The sequence below is a fragment of the Nymphaea colorata genome, chromosome 1, assembly GCF_008831285.2.
Source record: "Nymphaea colorata isolate Beijing-Zhang1983 chromosome 1, ASM883128v2, whole genome shotgun sequence".
NCBI classification, from domain to species: domain Eukaryota; kingdom Viridiplantae; phylum Streptophyta; class Magnoliopsida; order Nymphaeales; family Nymphaeaceae; genus Nymphaea; species Nymphaea colorata.
Window position 1 is genome coordinate 21,961,251 of NC_045138.2, and position 17,211 is coordinate 21,978,461.

The 17,211-nt window shown below is 36.3% G+C and overlaps 1 protein-coding gene across 1 annotated transcript; it reads left to right on the plus strand.

Moving 5' to 3' along the window:
• The first annotated feature begins 10,695 nt into the window (after nt 1-10,695).
• LOC116259762 (peroxisomal membrane protein 11D-like) lies at nt 10,696-17,211 on the plus strand. The gene is made up of 9 exons (XM_031637678.2): nt 10,696-11,051; nt 11,214-11,312; nt 15,578-15,790; nt 15,882-15,956; nt 16,161-16,235; nt 16,318-16,398; nt 16,509-16,583; nt 16,667-16,840; nt 16,930-17,211. Exons 3-9 carry the CDS (start codon nt 15,599-15,601, stop codon nt 16,963-16,965), a joined length of 708 nt encoding a protein of 235 aa, XP_031493538.1. The 5' UTR covers nt 10,696-11,051; nt 11,214-11,312; nt 15,578-15,598; the 3' UTR covers nt 16,966-17,211.

Sequence of the window (17,211 nt, forward strand, 5' to 3'; positions counted from 1 at the left end):
GGGAGATAAAATCCGAGGATTTATTCCCCCGCGCTGGGTTCGTGCTCAACTTTATAAATGAGCTGAGTTCGAGCTTACAAAGATGCTCGAAATGATAAACGAGTGAAGTTCAAGTTTCAGGAATTGAAAACCGGTACTTAACGTTTAGGGTAAAAACAAATTTTTATAAGTTAGACAAATTGAACGCTTACACAAGTTAAATGAGTTAATGCTGACATGAATTAACACCTAAACAAATTAAATGGGTTAAACCAGTCGAGTTCGAGCTTCATTTTGTATAGTCGAGTTGAGCTCGAGCTTGCTATAAGGAACTCGTGGTTTTTGAGCCGAGCAGAGCCGAGCTCGAGCTGGCCAAGCTTGGTGGGCTCGACTTGACTCATGTGCAGCCCTAATATAGAATTTCTTTGGCTCGTCATTGGTTTTAACGTATACCCTTCAACTCGAGTAACAGTGTAACACGCATGCTCCATTGGCATTTGCCCATTCTGATCAGTGCCACTTGTGATTGATATGTTCCTTAAGTTGTTAGGTTACATTGGGGTTTGGATTAATATTAAGGTGACTCGTTTGCTACCTGATCTATTATTCTCTAGTAATTAAATGAGACTTTCATGCCTCTCACCATATGTAACCAAACACGCTATTACGCAACCTGTTTCTCATGCTTTTTGCATTCAAGGCCCTTCTTCAGCAAAAAAAGAAATGGAGGAGAAACGTAGACGTTTGATTCGCCTCAAAATTGATTCAAGATCCCATGGGGATTGTTACAAACCTGGTGCACAAGTTTTTAGATGTAAAGCAAATTATTTAAGAACGAAGCCAAGATTGCTTAACTTATGGTCTTCAGTAATTGAAATCCAACGATACAATACAGTTCTTAATTGTTGCTCTTTGATTTTCTTGTGAAGGCAATGAAGGAGGGACTGATGCCATCCAGCAAGATGACAATGAGGAACGTGAAAGAAGGACACATTTCATTATTTTTATTTTAAATAATTCAATTGTAAAGAGGTACTTTCTCGATGTTATTCTTTGGTAAACTTTCAAAAGATTTAAATATGATATTTTTCAATGAATTCTTTCATAATATGCGTACTTCTAATATATTTGCATGTTTAGAGGCTCAAAATGAACCCTCTATATATTTCCTTTTAACATATATTATACAATTCATAAAAGACATACTTCTATTGCATTTCTGAATGAACCCTCCATATATTGCCGTTTGACATACGTTGCAAACTGATACAAAGAGGTACTTTCATTGTTCTTTCTTAACATTCTTTGTATTTTGTTACTTTTCATAAGTTGAACATGAGTGTGCTTATACAAATGATGATATATACGAGAAAAATGTACATAATTTTCCCGGAGGCTTCTCATATAGTGCCTTATATATTAATATTCGCTATTTTTAGGTGGAGAGGATCATATACATGTTGAACATCCATCGACATCTACGAGTAAGTTGATCTTCTTTTCATGGCTTCTTTGATTTAGTGTTTCTCAAGTGGTTATGAGGGTTTTATACATAGATATATGTGTACAGATTTTTAAAAGTTAGATAGCAAATCTTATATGTCTTTTCACTTTCTCATTAATTTTTCATTTTATATGTGAGACGTTACAGGTCATAAGATCATGTTATGACTAGTGAAGTTGCCTAAAAACAGAGAGGGATGTTCTGATTGCATTCTATCAAGAATGCATCCTGGGAGGAATGAAAGGGACAGAACATATCGAGAAAATTAAGATTGGTGGTGTACAAAGGTTCTTCCATCTTCATTCTAGGAATTGTGACGGGCATGTGATTAATCGACTGCCGGAGATGCGAACAACTTTAAGAAGAAGTATTGTTAAAGTGGTTGGTTGTCCTTGTTCCTAGCTTAGAACTGAAACTGTTAAGAAGTGGGTTCAAATCCGTCAGACCAGGGGACCAAGCCTGCTATGAGAGCGAGTCCGTTCATTACATTTTCTGATAACATTTTAATACAACGGTCACAAAAAATGACATGTAATTTAAGTGGCATATTGCCTAAAAGTCTGACCAGATGCACACTTTACAAAGTTCACTTGTTTCTATCGAAGATGTCTTTTGTTGCGATCAGAGAGAGAAAACTTTCTTATCATTATTCACGAAACCCTAATCTCAGATTAAAAGAGATTAGGGTGGCAATAACAAATTTACAGATTCAGTCCACTAAAAATAAGATAACAATAAAGTAGACGCATTTCAACTTTCTAATATTTCAAAAAGACTAACCGACTCCTAAAAGTATTTTACATCTTTCTTATTCTTTCCTAAGACTATTTTGCAGGTTACACTTCAGGCCTTAGCTGCTTTCTATGAATCACATGATATTGTGCTAATCTTACCTAATTTTGAACCAACATACACGAGACATCTACAAAGTGACTTCTTTTAGTGACAGAATAGTTGGCAAGGACTTTCTTATAACTGGATTGATTTCTTAGTGAAAGTGATTTGATATCTGATTCTCATCTTGACTAAAATATAGTAGCTTTCATATATACGTCTTGTAATGTGCTTTTGAACATCATTATATGTTAGCAAGTACTATTAGCATGTAAAGTAGTGTTAATGCTGTTAGGGGTGGAGCCACGGTTTTTTTTAGAGGCGGGCCAAACGATCCGCAGGTCAGACCAAGAGGAGCGATGAGCCTGGCCAAACTAAAAAAAATTGATTTTTTAATATTTTTTTTCCTGTGGTCACCCGGGCCATGGCCCAGGCGAGGCCCCTCCCTCCCTCTGCCCCTGAATGTTGTGTATGGGTAGTGTTCTTGTTTTCTGCATATACGCAGTTAGAGCATTTCGTAGATACATGTACGTGGTATATGTAGAGATCATTTCACCATGTTTCAGGTAATGCTAATGTACTTGCTGACCCGTTTGAATATGGTTTAAAATGTTTTCAAATTTGCTTCATTGGATTTTTATTTTTGTTTTCTCATAAAACCACACGTTTTATATTGTTGCGGATTCAGTTGGAATGAATAAATTGGACTCTTTACAGTGGTTGAAGTCATTTTGGTTGCTGTTAGTTAAATATTGTTTAATCGCTGCCCAACAGTCACATTTATTAGATTGCCCATAAAGTTAGAAACATAGTCACAAATAAAGTTTCGGATTTTTAAATGGTGAGGTTTTTCTTGGATATAATAAAGCGAGCTTAAAAATTTGGAAAAAAAATATGATAAATTTAAAAAAAAAACTAAAAATGAAAGGAAAATTAAATAAGTGAGAAACTAATAACACAAACATCAAAAGATAAGTAGATTTGCAATAAAAAAAAAAAAAAAAAAACTGTGTGGCATTTAAAAAAAATGAAAAAATTCGTTAAAAACATGTTTTCTTCGTTTTAACGTTTTTTCAAACAAACACGTTTTTTTGAGTTTTAAATGACCATTTAATTTATCGCATTTTTTTGCATTTTTTTCAAAAAAAAAAACGTGTTTTCTTGACTATTCCAGCCTTGTTCTGTATATATTGTTATACAATTCCTTGAAGCTTGATTGAATGTTTGCTAGTATCCAAAGGTGAAATAGGTGAATGTTTATTATACATTAAGTGGGGTATTTGTCTGATCATATGCATGTTGCTGTCTAGATTTTATATCATGAGGGGCAGGTGCAAGGGACAGGATGGGGATTAGTAACAGTTAGTTTCCATTTTGAACTCTTATGATATTAACTCTTTGTACAGCAAAGGAAGAAGGAGGAGAAGGAAGGAAATCAATATGCAAGTTGAAGTATAACGACTGAGTTACCTCGAGACACTGAAAGCAGCCCTGGACTTTGGAAAAATTAAAGGGGACAAACTCTGCTTTCACTGCAGTATGACACTATTATTGAAAATCATATTTATTATACATGAAATGGGTTGTTTGTTTAATCATATGCATGTGGCCTTCTAGGTTTTGTATTAGTTGAAAAATGTGTATCACCACCATGTTGTCAAATGGATGCTCATCCAATCCACCGTTGACATGTGGCCGGTCTAACCCTAGTACAGTATTGTACTATTGTTGAGGCATTTCCCACATATAAGAATTTTTATTTATTTATCATTCATCAAGTGGGTATTTGTTTAATCATATGCATGCTGCTACCTAGATTTTGAATTGGTTGGCAATTGCATCACTAACATGGATACTCACCCATTGGCCATTTAATGAGAGGTTAAATCGGTCTATCCATAGCCTTGCTTGGAAAGTGACCGTTTAAAATAGTAGCGCCCACAAGAATCAAACTGACGTGCTTTTACTAGCCTATTTAACTATACAACGCCAATCGAGGCACCAAATCCGCCATTAACAATCAAATACTAGTATAGTATGACACTATTATTGAGAAGTGATTGGCTCCTACGTCTATAAAAATCTAACTTATTGAGTTGCCCCACTTAGTTTCATGTTAGAACTTGGAATTATGGGCCTCTGCTTTCCAAGTAGAAGTTTCGTATAAAATCGATGATAACCAGGTGCTATCGGCGCCTCAACGTGGATTTAACTAGTTGATTTCTACCACGATGAAGTTCATTTTTCCTAAGTATGTCTGAAATATCAGATTCGGAGTCCTCTGATTTGAACTGAAGATCTCTAATCTGTCGCTTTGGATTAGACCAAACAAGTTTCTGCATATGTGAGATGTATATATGTTTCAGATCTCTGAAAATTGAGGATCTCCAACACCATGCTTCGATTAAAATTGGCATTGGATTGGTAACCAAATGCAAATAATTTATGTGTTTTTCTTCTCAAATTTAATAAATACGACTTTAGGAAATCAGAACACATATTTGGTGATTTCTAACAAAATCACACTTAAGTTTTTATTTCATATGAAGGAAACCACCAAAAGGAAGACAAAAAACTTATCACTGAAAATCTGAAAGTTGTTTTTTTTTTTTTTCTCTCTTTTTCTTTTGTGTCAACAGAAGAATCTGGATTCGCCACTGGATCCATCGTTCGGGCATGCACCTTGATTCAAGTAACTAGAAAAGTTGCTGACGAATTTTAAATTTTATTGCTGAACAAAAAGCTTCATTAATAAGCTTGAAAGAAGATTTATGGATTTTAAAATTTGTCAGAAGATTGACATCAGCTTTCATGTCAATCTTTGGACAATTTTTCTACGACAAATTTGTTTGGAGGCTCATGTGAATCTTATGAATTTTAAAATCCATAAAATCACTAACCTTCTTTCAGACATATTAACGCAGTTCATATTGGGCAATGAAATTTGAAACCCATAAACCGTTTTTTTTCGTTACTAGGAGAAGTGGACATGTTAATGCAGTTCATATTGCGCAATGAAATTTGAAATCCATGAGCAATTTTTTTTTTTCGTTACTATGAGAATGATACTTTGATGGAATTTCCCCTAAATAATCAAAAATTTGGTAAATAAAAGATATATTTTTTAAATTAAATCATGACTCGTACAATAGTTTGATCCGAAGGGCTGTAACCCATGGAGCGGTAAAGCAGTCCACTTTTTAAAGGGTTATAAAATTCAAATCCAATGATTGTTGTCACAACTCAATGTACACATCCTTTGAACCATAGTAAGTCTGTTAGGGGTTAATGCGAGTCGAGTTGAGCCCAAGTTTAGTCAGCTCGAGCTCGAGCTTGAGCTTGGTTTGACTAATGAAACCTCGAGCTCAACTCGGTTCGAGCTTCAAGAATAGCTTGACAGAAGCAGCTCAAGTTGAACTCGATTAAGGCTTGACAAACTTGTAAACTTGTTTGAATATATCGACTTGATTAGGGCTCAAGCTCGACTCGGCAGTTATATGTTGAACTCAAACTCAACTCGATTATTTAAATGAGTCCACTCATGAACTCGAGCTCGACTTGTTAAGTAAATGACTCGACTCGAAGTCGTTCACGAACCAAACTTTAACAAGTCGAGCTTTAATGGTTGGCTAGTCGTGTGAACGTTGAGAGTGGACGGCCATAAAGAAGAAGCACTTACCCTTTAAAAAGAATGGCAATTCCATGCATTTAATGCAGAAAACGGAAGGCAGAAACAAAGATTCTTTTGTTTTAGAAAACTGTCATTTTACCAAATATGTAAAGCCATTTTCAATACGTCCACGAAAGGAATTTCAATATTACATTAAATTCTTTTTACTGCCTCTAAGACCAGATCTTGGGGACCATAGCTTTGGATATGAACTATTTTCCTTTAAAGTGTCATATGTAAAAGGTGTACATATGGTGAGACAGAATCACATGGACACAGCACGCATGCATGCACTAAACCCAAGGACGGAGCCCCTGACCCTACCTTAATTATTTTTTTTAATTTATATATAAATTTTTAAAAATATCATTTGTTTTATATAAAAATTTTGAAAAATAATATTTCGATTGTAATTAAAATTTAAAAACTTTAATTCATGAAAAATTTCTGGCTCCGCCTCGTGACTAGACCTAAGTTTACTCAAGTTTTAATACTAAATTCACGTTTTAAATGATGAGCTTTCTTAAATAATATGCCCCACGGAGACCCCCACTTGCTTCCTGTCCCAGCTGGTTGTGCGTTGAAGTTTTGGTATATAAGTCACCAACGTGCAAATATAACTCTAAAACGTGAAACATTTAATAAATATTAGAAATCGACTATTTAAAAGACCAAGCAAACAAAAAACAAAAAGTAGTTGAAGCAGGAGAATTGAAACGAAAAAAACTGTGCAAGATCAAGGAACTATTAGCTATGTTTTGACAGAAAAGCTTGTTTATGTCCATGAAATGTGATGTTTGCATGTGAATGCAACCTGCAGATCGCTTGCAACAGAATAAAATCACGCCAACCTTGTATTCTCACAAATGAAAAGTTTCAATACGAGAGTAAAGAGACGAAAATAAAGGTCGATAAGTTATCGTGCCGGGCCGATGGACCCAACTAAGCCCAATTTGGCCTTATAAGATTTTTTTTTTAAATTTTAATTTTATGATTTTTATATATAATTATAATATGCACATCTATTTTTAGCATTTCATTAGTTTACATGAGATCCACATGTAAAACTATTAGTTTAATTTTTGTATGCTTTATTATTTCAAATTAAGTTGTTTGTTTATTTTGGAACCCTAGTTCATAATTATGGAAAATGAGAAGACAAATCCAAACTCACAGAGTTAACTGCATAAACCAAACTGGATTTAGGTCCTCGTCTATCTAAGATTTGGTTAAATGAGTCTATAAGCATTCTTTTGCAAATAATAAAAAATTGAAGAGGTAGCAAAAAGGATTTCTCTAAACTATAATTTTCAAATGGAATAATAGATCCTTGGTCCATCATTAACCCCTCACTTCCCCCAACCAGCGGCTCTACCCGACACCAGCCGGACATCAAGGGGATGGCGCCGTTCCTGGCTGGCCGGCCCGTGCTGGGTTTGGTCCCGCCTCAACTATTTGAAAAAAAAAATTGTTATAAAAATTAAAAAATTTTGATTGGGTAATGTATTTTTTATATTCGGATTTAGTCTGTGTTTTATTCGAATAAGTTCAATGAACCGTTTGGCTCACTCCTGAAAAAAATCCTGACTTTGTCGCCTTAAAACGGGACAGTGAGAAGGAAGAGAGGTGGGAGGGGCATGGGTGTATAAAGATCATTGTGAGAGAGGGAGAGAGCTGGAAGAAAGAGAAATAAAGTTGAAAAAAAAAAAAAGAATTTGGACAATCCAATCTTTTGAGCGGACAATTATGATGAGCAATTCGTTTGAGACCAAAATATATATATATATATATATATATATATATATATATATATATATATATATATATAAAACTAAATTTGCTGAATGAATTTAAAAAGAAAAAGATAAAATTATGCTCACCTGTATATCATCAACCTGTATATCATGGGTGCTTGAAGCCAAGAGGCACGTCAAACAAAATAAGTTATTTTTCTCTTTAGAAAAAATAAATTTTTACATGGGTATATTCCTCTTGACACGACACGGAAGCCTACGCACGGGGTCGGGCCGCCTCAAAAAAAGAGCATTGAGTTGGCTCGGGTGAGCTTGATAATTTTTTAATATTTATTTTATTAATTTTTATATATAATTATAATAACTTATTACCATTAATTATATATATATTATTTTATATATAAAAAATTAATTTAATCAAGTCGGGCTCGAGTTCAACTGGGTTTTTAATTGTCGGGCAGAGCCCGAGCCCGACTCCTTACGGGCCCTGGCCGGCTCAATGCATGGGCTTACTGAGGCACAGCACAGAATTCCTGGGGCTGAGGAATGAAGAGACTTCGGCCTCCTGTGGTGGGTTGTTAACTTTCTGTTTATCAGATTGTCTTCTTGTGTTCTTGCTTACGAAACTGCGGCCCCTTGTGATGGGCTGTTAACTCTTCCTGTTTTTACTCATAAATCCAGACCATATTGGCTTCAACATGGGGACAGGAACGCCTCCTTTTTCCAAGCTAATGTTAAGAATAATTAGACAAAGAAGAAGACGTCAGCTATGGAGATCATTGGTACTTTACTTGAAGGGTTGGGACCGTTACATAACGCATGTAAAGATTATTTATTCGTTTTTCATAGAAGAAAGAGATGATTGTGCCAATACGGATGATCTAATTCTTGTTGAGGCCAATTACCGATTATGAGGTCGAATCAATCATGTTTAGTATGAAAGCAGAGAAGACATTAGGCTCAGACAGATTTTCTGCTGAATTTTACCAAAAATTTTAGAGCATCATCTGTGGAGATGCTGCAGAGGCTGTCAAAGACTATTTTAGATATGGTACACAGTTGATTCATTCAACATCAGATCCTCCTTGTCCAAGAGCAGGTAATTAGTTCTCAATAATCACAAAGTTGATCAGTTCTTGCTTCTGAAAGTTGATATTTTCAAAGCACATGACAAAGTAACGTGGCGGTTTGGAATATTGGCTTTCTGATTTCAGTTTTAGTGATGCTTGGGTACGCAGAATTATGAGTTGCGTTACAGCTAGTTCTTTGCTTTGGTCATCAATGGCAGGCAGGGATCTTTCTTTGCAACCAACAGGGGACTGCAACAAGGTGATCCAATGTCCCCTTGCTTTTCATTCTTTGAGATTCTCTCTAGAAGATTAAGATAGGAAACGCAAGCGAACATAATTTTTGGTGGAGAACTGTAGTTGGGGTGTTCTTGCTTGGTTGGAGACACTGATGCAAATTTCTGCAACAAATTGTTCACTTACACCATCTACCATTTACAATGTCACTTCCCCTTGGATTAGATCTGTCATTATGGTATTGAGCTTAACTCTGATTATTACAGTCTTTTGTGGAGCAACACTCATGTTCTCATGATGAAAAGGATGAATATTGTACATGAAAAGAGTCTGTAAAGACTAAAGAGGATAACGAATCACGTAACAATCTGTTTCTTCATTTTCGAGTGGCAAAAATGCTTTGGCAAATGGTAGAAATCAGTTTTGAGTCTCATAGTTACAAATAACGTTTGGGAGTTTTACATGACGAGATTTTTCTTCCATATAATACGCAGCCTTGAAAAAAAGGAGAAAAATATAGTAAATTTTGAAAAATTTTAAAAAACCAAAAGTAAGAGAAAATAAAATAAGTGAGAAACTAATGACATAAACATCAAAAGATAAGTAGATTTGCAACAAATAAAAAATAAAAAATGAAAAACGAAAAGCTGTTTGACATTAAAAAAAACTGAAAAAATGAAAAAAGTGAAACAAACATGTGTTTTTTTGTTTTGAACGCTTTTTTTTTTCAAAAAACATGTTTTTTTAGTTTTAAACGGCCATTTAATTTATCACTTTTTTTTTAGTGGTTTTGAAGAAAGAAAAACACGTTTTCTGTGTTGAGCAGAGACACTGGAGATGGGGGAAAAGTCGGAAATTTAAATCTCTTTGGGTTAAAAAGTGCTGGTTTGCTACTTTTTGGATGGTCATTTGTTATCGATATGCTTTACTTCATGTCACTTTTATTGATTTTACTTCCAATCTTTGGGCAGATCTTACCACTTTATTTTGTATTCGTAATTGGGGTGATGGCCAGAGGTAGTGAACATGATGTTCGTTATGGGTTCCTATAAGAAGGCATCTTTCAACAATCCCTACATGTTCAAAGCTACATTACCAGTCTACAAACAATCCTTTTTGTGCTTAATAGATTCTAAGTCTAAGCACGCCTTTTCACAATTCTTCAAATTAAGTACATGGAAATATAAAGCAATCAAACAAAGGATCTAATGGTTTACTTTTCGGCGAATATTTTACCTTAGAGCTATTCCTTCAGCGTTAGAACTGGTGGTTTTAACCATGGTTAGGTTAAGTGGTAGCTTGTTTCTCAGGCCCCGTTTGATTTTCGGGGAAAAACTGGTTGAGCGGATGAAAATTAACTGTCCCGAGAAATTTACCCTGCAAAACTCGTACGACCGTGGTAAATTTCACCCGAAAAAAAAGTATGAGGTGAGAGCTCCGAGGGTGAAAAAAAAGTCCCAGGGAGCTTGGCAGCAAATTTGATAACAATTGATATGGTCCCTACAATGGTCCACCTCAGAATGAAATTCAATAGAGTCCGTAAAGGCCATGTTTTTATCCACAAGAGCCCAAGTGCCTGGATCAATCAAAAGTTCGATTCTATCTGCACATTGTTCACAAATATTCATTTTAAAATATAAAGCTCTCAAAAATTTCTCGTTTTGTCCTCTCTCCTCTCTCGGTCTCTCGTTCCTCTCCTCTTTCAGAGCCTCTCCGCTCTCGCTCTCTCCTGCCTTTCCTCTCTCGCTGCCTCTCCCCTCTCGCTCTCTCCTTCCTCTCCTCTCTCGCCAGAGCCTCTCCTCTCTCGGTCTCTCCTTCCTCTCCTCTTTCAGAGCCTCTCCTCTCTCGCTCTCTCGTTCCTCTCCCCTCTCGCTCTCTCGTTCCTCTCCTCTCTCGCTGCCTGTCCTTTCTCGCTCTCTCGTTCCTCTCCTATTTCCCCAACATCTTCAGGCACCATCTTGAACAGGAAATTTGGGTTTATCCCTCTTGGCTGCTCCTTTACACAGGTATGCCTCTCACGATTCCCCTTTTTTCACTTCCATCATGCTCTGTTTGGTGGGTGCCTGCTTGGCTTTTGTGAGGAACACTGTGAACGACTGGAATACATTGTGAATTGCTGTTTTTTTTCAGTTTGATTCATGGGACTTGCTGTTTTTTTGCAAACGCAGGCAAATCAGCTAGAAAGCGACATAGCAAGGACTGGAATACATTGTGAATTGGATCTTGAAAACCACCGGTGAATAGTCAAGCCTATATCACCTAATCAGGTCTGTGAAAAACCCCTTCGTGCTTTATGTCTTCATTGAAGCAGCGACAGTGAGAAATGGTGTGGCCACGGGATCTTTGATACCATGAATGCTTTTAATTTTTGCAAGATCATAAATTACTCATCTTTTGGCTCTCGATGTTAGTATTTAACTGCTGATACATGGTATTAAATTTCCTCATTTTATGTAAAACAATTGGCAGTTAAAACCAGCATCCACCTTCCCTGTTCTTTTTAGTTGCTAATCATCAGGTTCTTTCCAATACACACACACTCTCCCTGTTGTTCATCTTGCTCCTATTTCTGGTGTTTCATGCTTTGATAGATGGCTTTTTTGCAGTCCTTTTTTCATCTTCATTTGGTGTAGGTTGTTTATATTTTGATTTTTTCAGGTCTCTCTTCTCTCTCTCTCTCTCTCTCGCACACACACACACACACACACACACACACTCACCCACAGACAGACACAAACACACGGAAGTTTTTCTTGAAATTTTGGATGGTCTGATCTGTTACGTAATTGCATGTTTGGTGATCCTCTGCGTTTGCTGATGTTGGTGGCGTTGTTCTTTGAATGTTTAGAGACAGTTTGAGGCATTTGGTCTGTTGTTCGTAGTGTTCTGTAGGAATTCCAGCTTGATGTTCTTATTATGTCACCAACTTCCATTGATCATGAGCTTTTCGTGGCTTTCTAATTGTGGCGTTCCTATTGCTTGATAATGAATGAGATATTGGGGCATCGATTTGTTGGTCGCTTTGTCCTTCCATTAGATTGAGCTTGCTCTTTGTTTGCGTGGATTTCTCTTCGTGCTGATATTACTATTTCAGGTTCTCATATGTTGATTCGCTCCTTTTTGTTGAATTAATAGAATAATTGGAGGTTACCCTTCTTTTGTGTGAGAATTCCTGTATATTTTGGTATTTCTGAATTTTCTCGGTCTGATGCAGTTACTATAACCATTTCTTTTATTCTATTTTTTCCTCTTCATGTGCAGAGAAGGAGTTTAGAATAGTCGAGAAGTTTATTTTCTGTTAGAGAACTTGGTATTTTGTTTTTCCTCCCTTATGTCGGAATTAACTGAGCGTCCCTTTGATGATTTATCCAACCGTGTGAAGTTTCAATGTGGCTTTTTCTTATGCTATTACTATATGTTTGGTGTGTTTCTTATCTTACCCTCCCATTAACCCCTTCCTCACCTTTGCCCACGAAGCCCCCCCCCCCCCCCCCCCCCCCCTTCAAAAAAAGAGTACGAGCATGGGTTTGGTTGTGAGTATGTGCATGCAGATGAGGTGCTCACATGGCTACTGTTCGATCTTTCTTTGGAAGGGAGCTGAAAAAAATTCTCCTTTAGGTCAGCACAAAGTCATATTGCTGCTAATCTAAATTCCAGTCATTGTCAAACAGTCATGTTTGTTCATTCCAACATAACCATCTTGTCACTGAAATGAGTTTCAAACTTTTAGTCAGCAATTTATACTGTTATAATGGTAAAGAATGACAAGTAGTTACCTGTAATCCAATAGCTATTTGTGAGCCAAAGAAGAAACCAGAAACAAGAGCAATGCAGGTCTAATGTGTTAAATGGATATTTAGAGAACAGGTAACAAGAAAAACTGTAAAAGTTCCAAACGTCAAGTACTATTTGATCAAGTAATAACAATGTAACGGGAGAATATGCAATGAAATACTATGAATTGTTACTTTTATTTAACCAGCAGAAATTTGCATATAATATGATGAAAGAAAATATTTCATCAAGTACAGGGTCTTCTTTTTTCATGATTGAAAATTATAGTTTGGATTTCCTCAGTGCATCAGTCATTTGTAGATGTCTCATTATCCTCTACACTTTGTGAAGTATATGCTTGTTTTTTGGGGTTAATTTAGACACCGTGGGCCCCATAAGAACCAGGAAATATGAGGTTCTATTTTGTAATAAATCATGCATAAGAAATAACAATGAACCACTTTTTTATTTCTCCGTTTGCATCATCATCAGCATACTGGATGTACAGGAGTCAAGCCTCGACACACTCAACACTTTCTATTCAACATTCAAAAGGAAAGCACATAACGATTATCAATGACAAAATCCTTATGTCCTTTAGTTCCAGAATGTACAAATACAACTTATGAACTCATGGCTCCTGTTGTGCTGTATCTAGGCTAACGAAGGGCCTAGCTGATCATTTTATGAACTTAAACCTATGTGATTGCGTAATAGAGCTCTATTTTTGATGTTTAGAACTTTAGATGGCTTGTTATTGCCAACTTCCTTAATATCTCCTCGGCTCCTCGCATTTTGACATCCTTGTGTTTCTTGCCTTTTGTTTTGCATTCTTATGTTTCTACTGTTTTTTTCTACCAAACAGACCAATCTTTCCCCTTTTTCTTGTACATTTTTTATCGGATCATCTTTCCTTTATGACATGAAAAAGCATCCTATTTTCACTGGAACTCAGTTCTTGATATTGCCTTGTTCCTTTCTTTAATCTTATAAGATGCTTCATCAGCTTGCGTAAATGTCCTGATGTCATGACTAGAGATTTCAATCAAGCAATTCTTAATTAGAAATGTGATTTGTCACCTCCAATAAAAGCCTGTATAGACACATATATGTTAAAAGCTGGAATTAGCAAATGCTGTCCAAGATGTCTGACCTTTGTTTCTTTGATATAAGAGGTTGCAATGAATCAACTAGTTCTTCTTTGTGTGGAGTATGTCTGCAAGTAGTTCTGTATATGATTGTCGTCCATCTTAGTGTTAATCTCCTATGTTTTGCAGTCATTTCCACCTAATGCAGTGAAAACATCATAAAGTCAAGCAAGCTCAGTGCAATAGCTGAAAGAAAATAAATAGCTTTGAAGTTTGAACACCGGAAGATTTTTAAGAAATTACTTGTCATCTTCAAAATAAACTATGAATTAGTGCACTGTAAATGTGGGCTGAGCCAGGAAACGCTACAGCTCTTTCCATATTAACTGGTGCCTAGAAAAGGCATATTTATTGCACCAGTCCTTGACATACTTTCTTTAACCTTGCTGTTTAACATAGCCCCGTGAATATCCTGTTTTCTCACATCAGGCGAGCTGGGTTAGTCTGGAAGTTTATAGCAGATTACATTTTCCATATTTTAGTTTTTCACCGGGCAAAATCCTACAATTTATTCGTAGAGTTTTATTGCTAAGCACATCTATAGAAAGTTGCTGTAATAGGCTAAGTTCCAGTTTGAGGTCCCAATATGCCCCTTAAATTAAAGATTTTGCTGATATAGTTGCAAAATTATGTAATGTGGTCCATTTCAACATATTGGCTTCGCTTGAAAGTTAGGTTTTATTTATTTATCTGAATATACACTAGTGTGGAACATATGCAACCATTGATGACTCAAAATTGCAGTTATGTTTTTGCCACATAGGCATGGATGCTTGGTGTGCATGCAGGTGTGGGACCGTGGGTGCATGTACAGCACTTTTCAAGAAAAGATAGGTGCAACCGTGCAAGTATGGCATATATATATATATATATATATATATATATATATATAGAGAGAGAGAGAGAGAGAGAGAGAATTGTCACTTTGCCTATCCAGAGTCACCCATCTCACTCATGAGGGCCAGCCGATCCATCATGATAGACGGTTGAAAAAAAAGGAGAAAAATGTATGAACTCATACTAGATAACAAAAATGTCAATCATCTTTACTCATTGTTTTTCTCTCAACCATGAGCTGCACATTCACCTTTATATATATATATATATATATATATATATATATATATATAGTCAACAAACAAGAAAACTAATAAGTAACAATTAATAAGATACTATTCGAGCAATGACATGACAGAAATAGAAAGGGAAATGGTTCACTACCAGAGTTGTGTTGACTAGGGAACAACAACTCTTTTGAAGAGTCTATGTTACTTGGCGCTTATTTCCATCAGCTCGTAAAATAACGTCTTCTTGTTTGTTCTTCATGTCATGTAACTCTTTCTTTTTTTCTTCTTAGCTAAGCTTGAGAAACCCTTCAGTGAAGCTCAGACTGAAAAACCCATGTTTGGAGAGGTGTGGCTCTAAGCTAGCACATTAATCTGGGATTCAGAGCTTATCTGTTCTCATTAATGAATTATTTAGGTCGAACTGTGAATGTGTAGGCACTTAATGAGTTCATTTTATCCAAAGTTGTATAGCTAAAATAAACTTGTACATCTCAAGAAGCTAGGGTTTGTTAGTGCAGATTATTTAACTTCTATCTTTTGCAGAGCAAATATTTTAGCTGAAGGATGACTACCTTAGATGTAAGTAGAGCAGAACTTGCTCTCCTAGTTGCATATCTGAACAAAGCTGAAGCAAGGGATAAGATATGTCGTGCTATACAATATGGATCAAAATTTGTAAGCAATGGTGAACCAGGAACTGCTCAAAATGTTGACAAGTCAACTAGCTTGGCACGTAAGGTGTTTCGACTCTTTAAGGTTGGTTTACCATCACCTATCCAGTTGAGGGGATCTTATTGGATATTGTTTTATGACACTATTTGATTTGTCCTTTACCTAAAAATTGCAGTTTGTCAATGATCTGCATGCTCTTATTAGCCCATCACCTCGAGGAACTCCCCTTTCACTAATTTTACTTGGGAAGGTATGAATTTCCTGGTTGGTGGAATTTGTTATACATGCATACATACACACGCACACACACACACACACACACACACACATATATATATGTATGTATGTATGTATGTATATATATTTGTGTGTGTGTGTGTGTCTGTGTGTGTGTATATATATATATATATATATATATATATGTTTCTGTCTTGTTAAATGATATCTATTGCAGTCCAAAAATGCGTTGCTGTCAACCTTCTTGCTTCTAGACCAAGTTGTCTGGCTGGGAAGAACAGGCATCTACAAGGTTGGAATTTTATTAGCCTTCTCTTTCCTCTTGAATCTACGGTGAGGAAACAGTTTGACAGTTTATACTCTTCTTCTGATAGAACAAAGAAAGGGCAGAGTTGATCGGGAGGATTTCCCTCTTTTGTTGGTTGGGTTCCAATATCTGTAGTACGATAATTGAGGTTTGTGATCTTTAAACTTGTGAAAATTGTGTAGTTTTTGCATAATCCTACTGACAAAGTTGGCATACCGCAATATCATCAAGAAAGCTGTTCCGTTTTTATGTCTTTAGCTTGCAGAACTTGGGAGGTTATCGGCTTCCATGAAAAAGTTGGAGAAAACTCTCAAAGAAAATGATAAGAGTAAAGTAAGTTCACGTTTGCACTAAGTTAGTGTAGTGGTTCTCCACTTTTTGGAGTTTGTTTATCCTTTTCAACGTCTTATATGCAGAATGAGCAATACCTTGAGAAGGCCAAAAAATCAAAGGAGAGGTCTTTAGCTCTGGTGAAAGCTTCTATTGATATAGTAGTTGCAGTTGGTCTGCTTCAGCTAGCACCAGGGAAAGTCACTCCTCGGGTAACTGGAGGCTTTGGATTCGTCAGTTCCCTCATCTCGTGCTACCAGGTGATTTTAGCTACCAAAGGAAGCGATATTTTCATGTTGAATCGTAGTTTGTGCAATAATGTTGAGGACATCATACTTGTTTTTTACAGTTGCTTCCCTCGCGAGAAAAGGGCAAGCCATCGTGAAGGTGGAAGGTGATGTTTTGCATGGAGCGTTCACGATTTCCAAGGGATGTGGATGGAATCTCCAGGGTCATGTAGATTAAGATGCATGGACCGCATGGCTTTGTGAACTCAGCTGCATAAATGCCTCTGTCTTGACCGTTAGCGTATAAAAAGATTGAGATTGCTCCTCTATGTTAGTTTTAAACTGTATGGTCAAAATGAGCTGATTTAAACATAAATAGAGGAAACTTGAGATACCCTTTGATA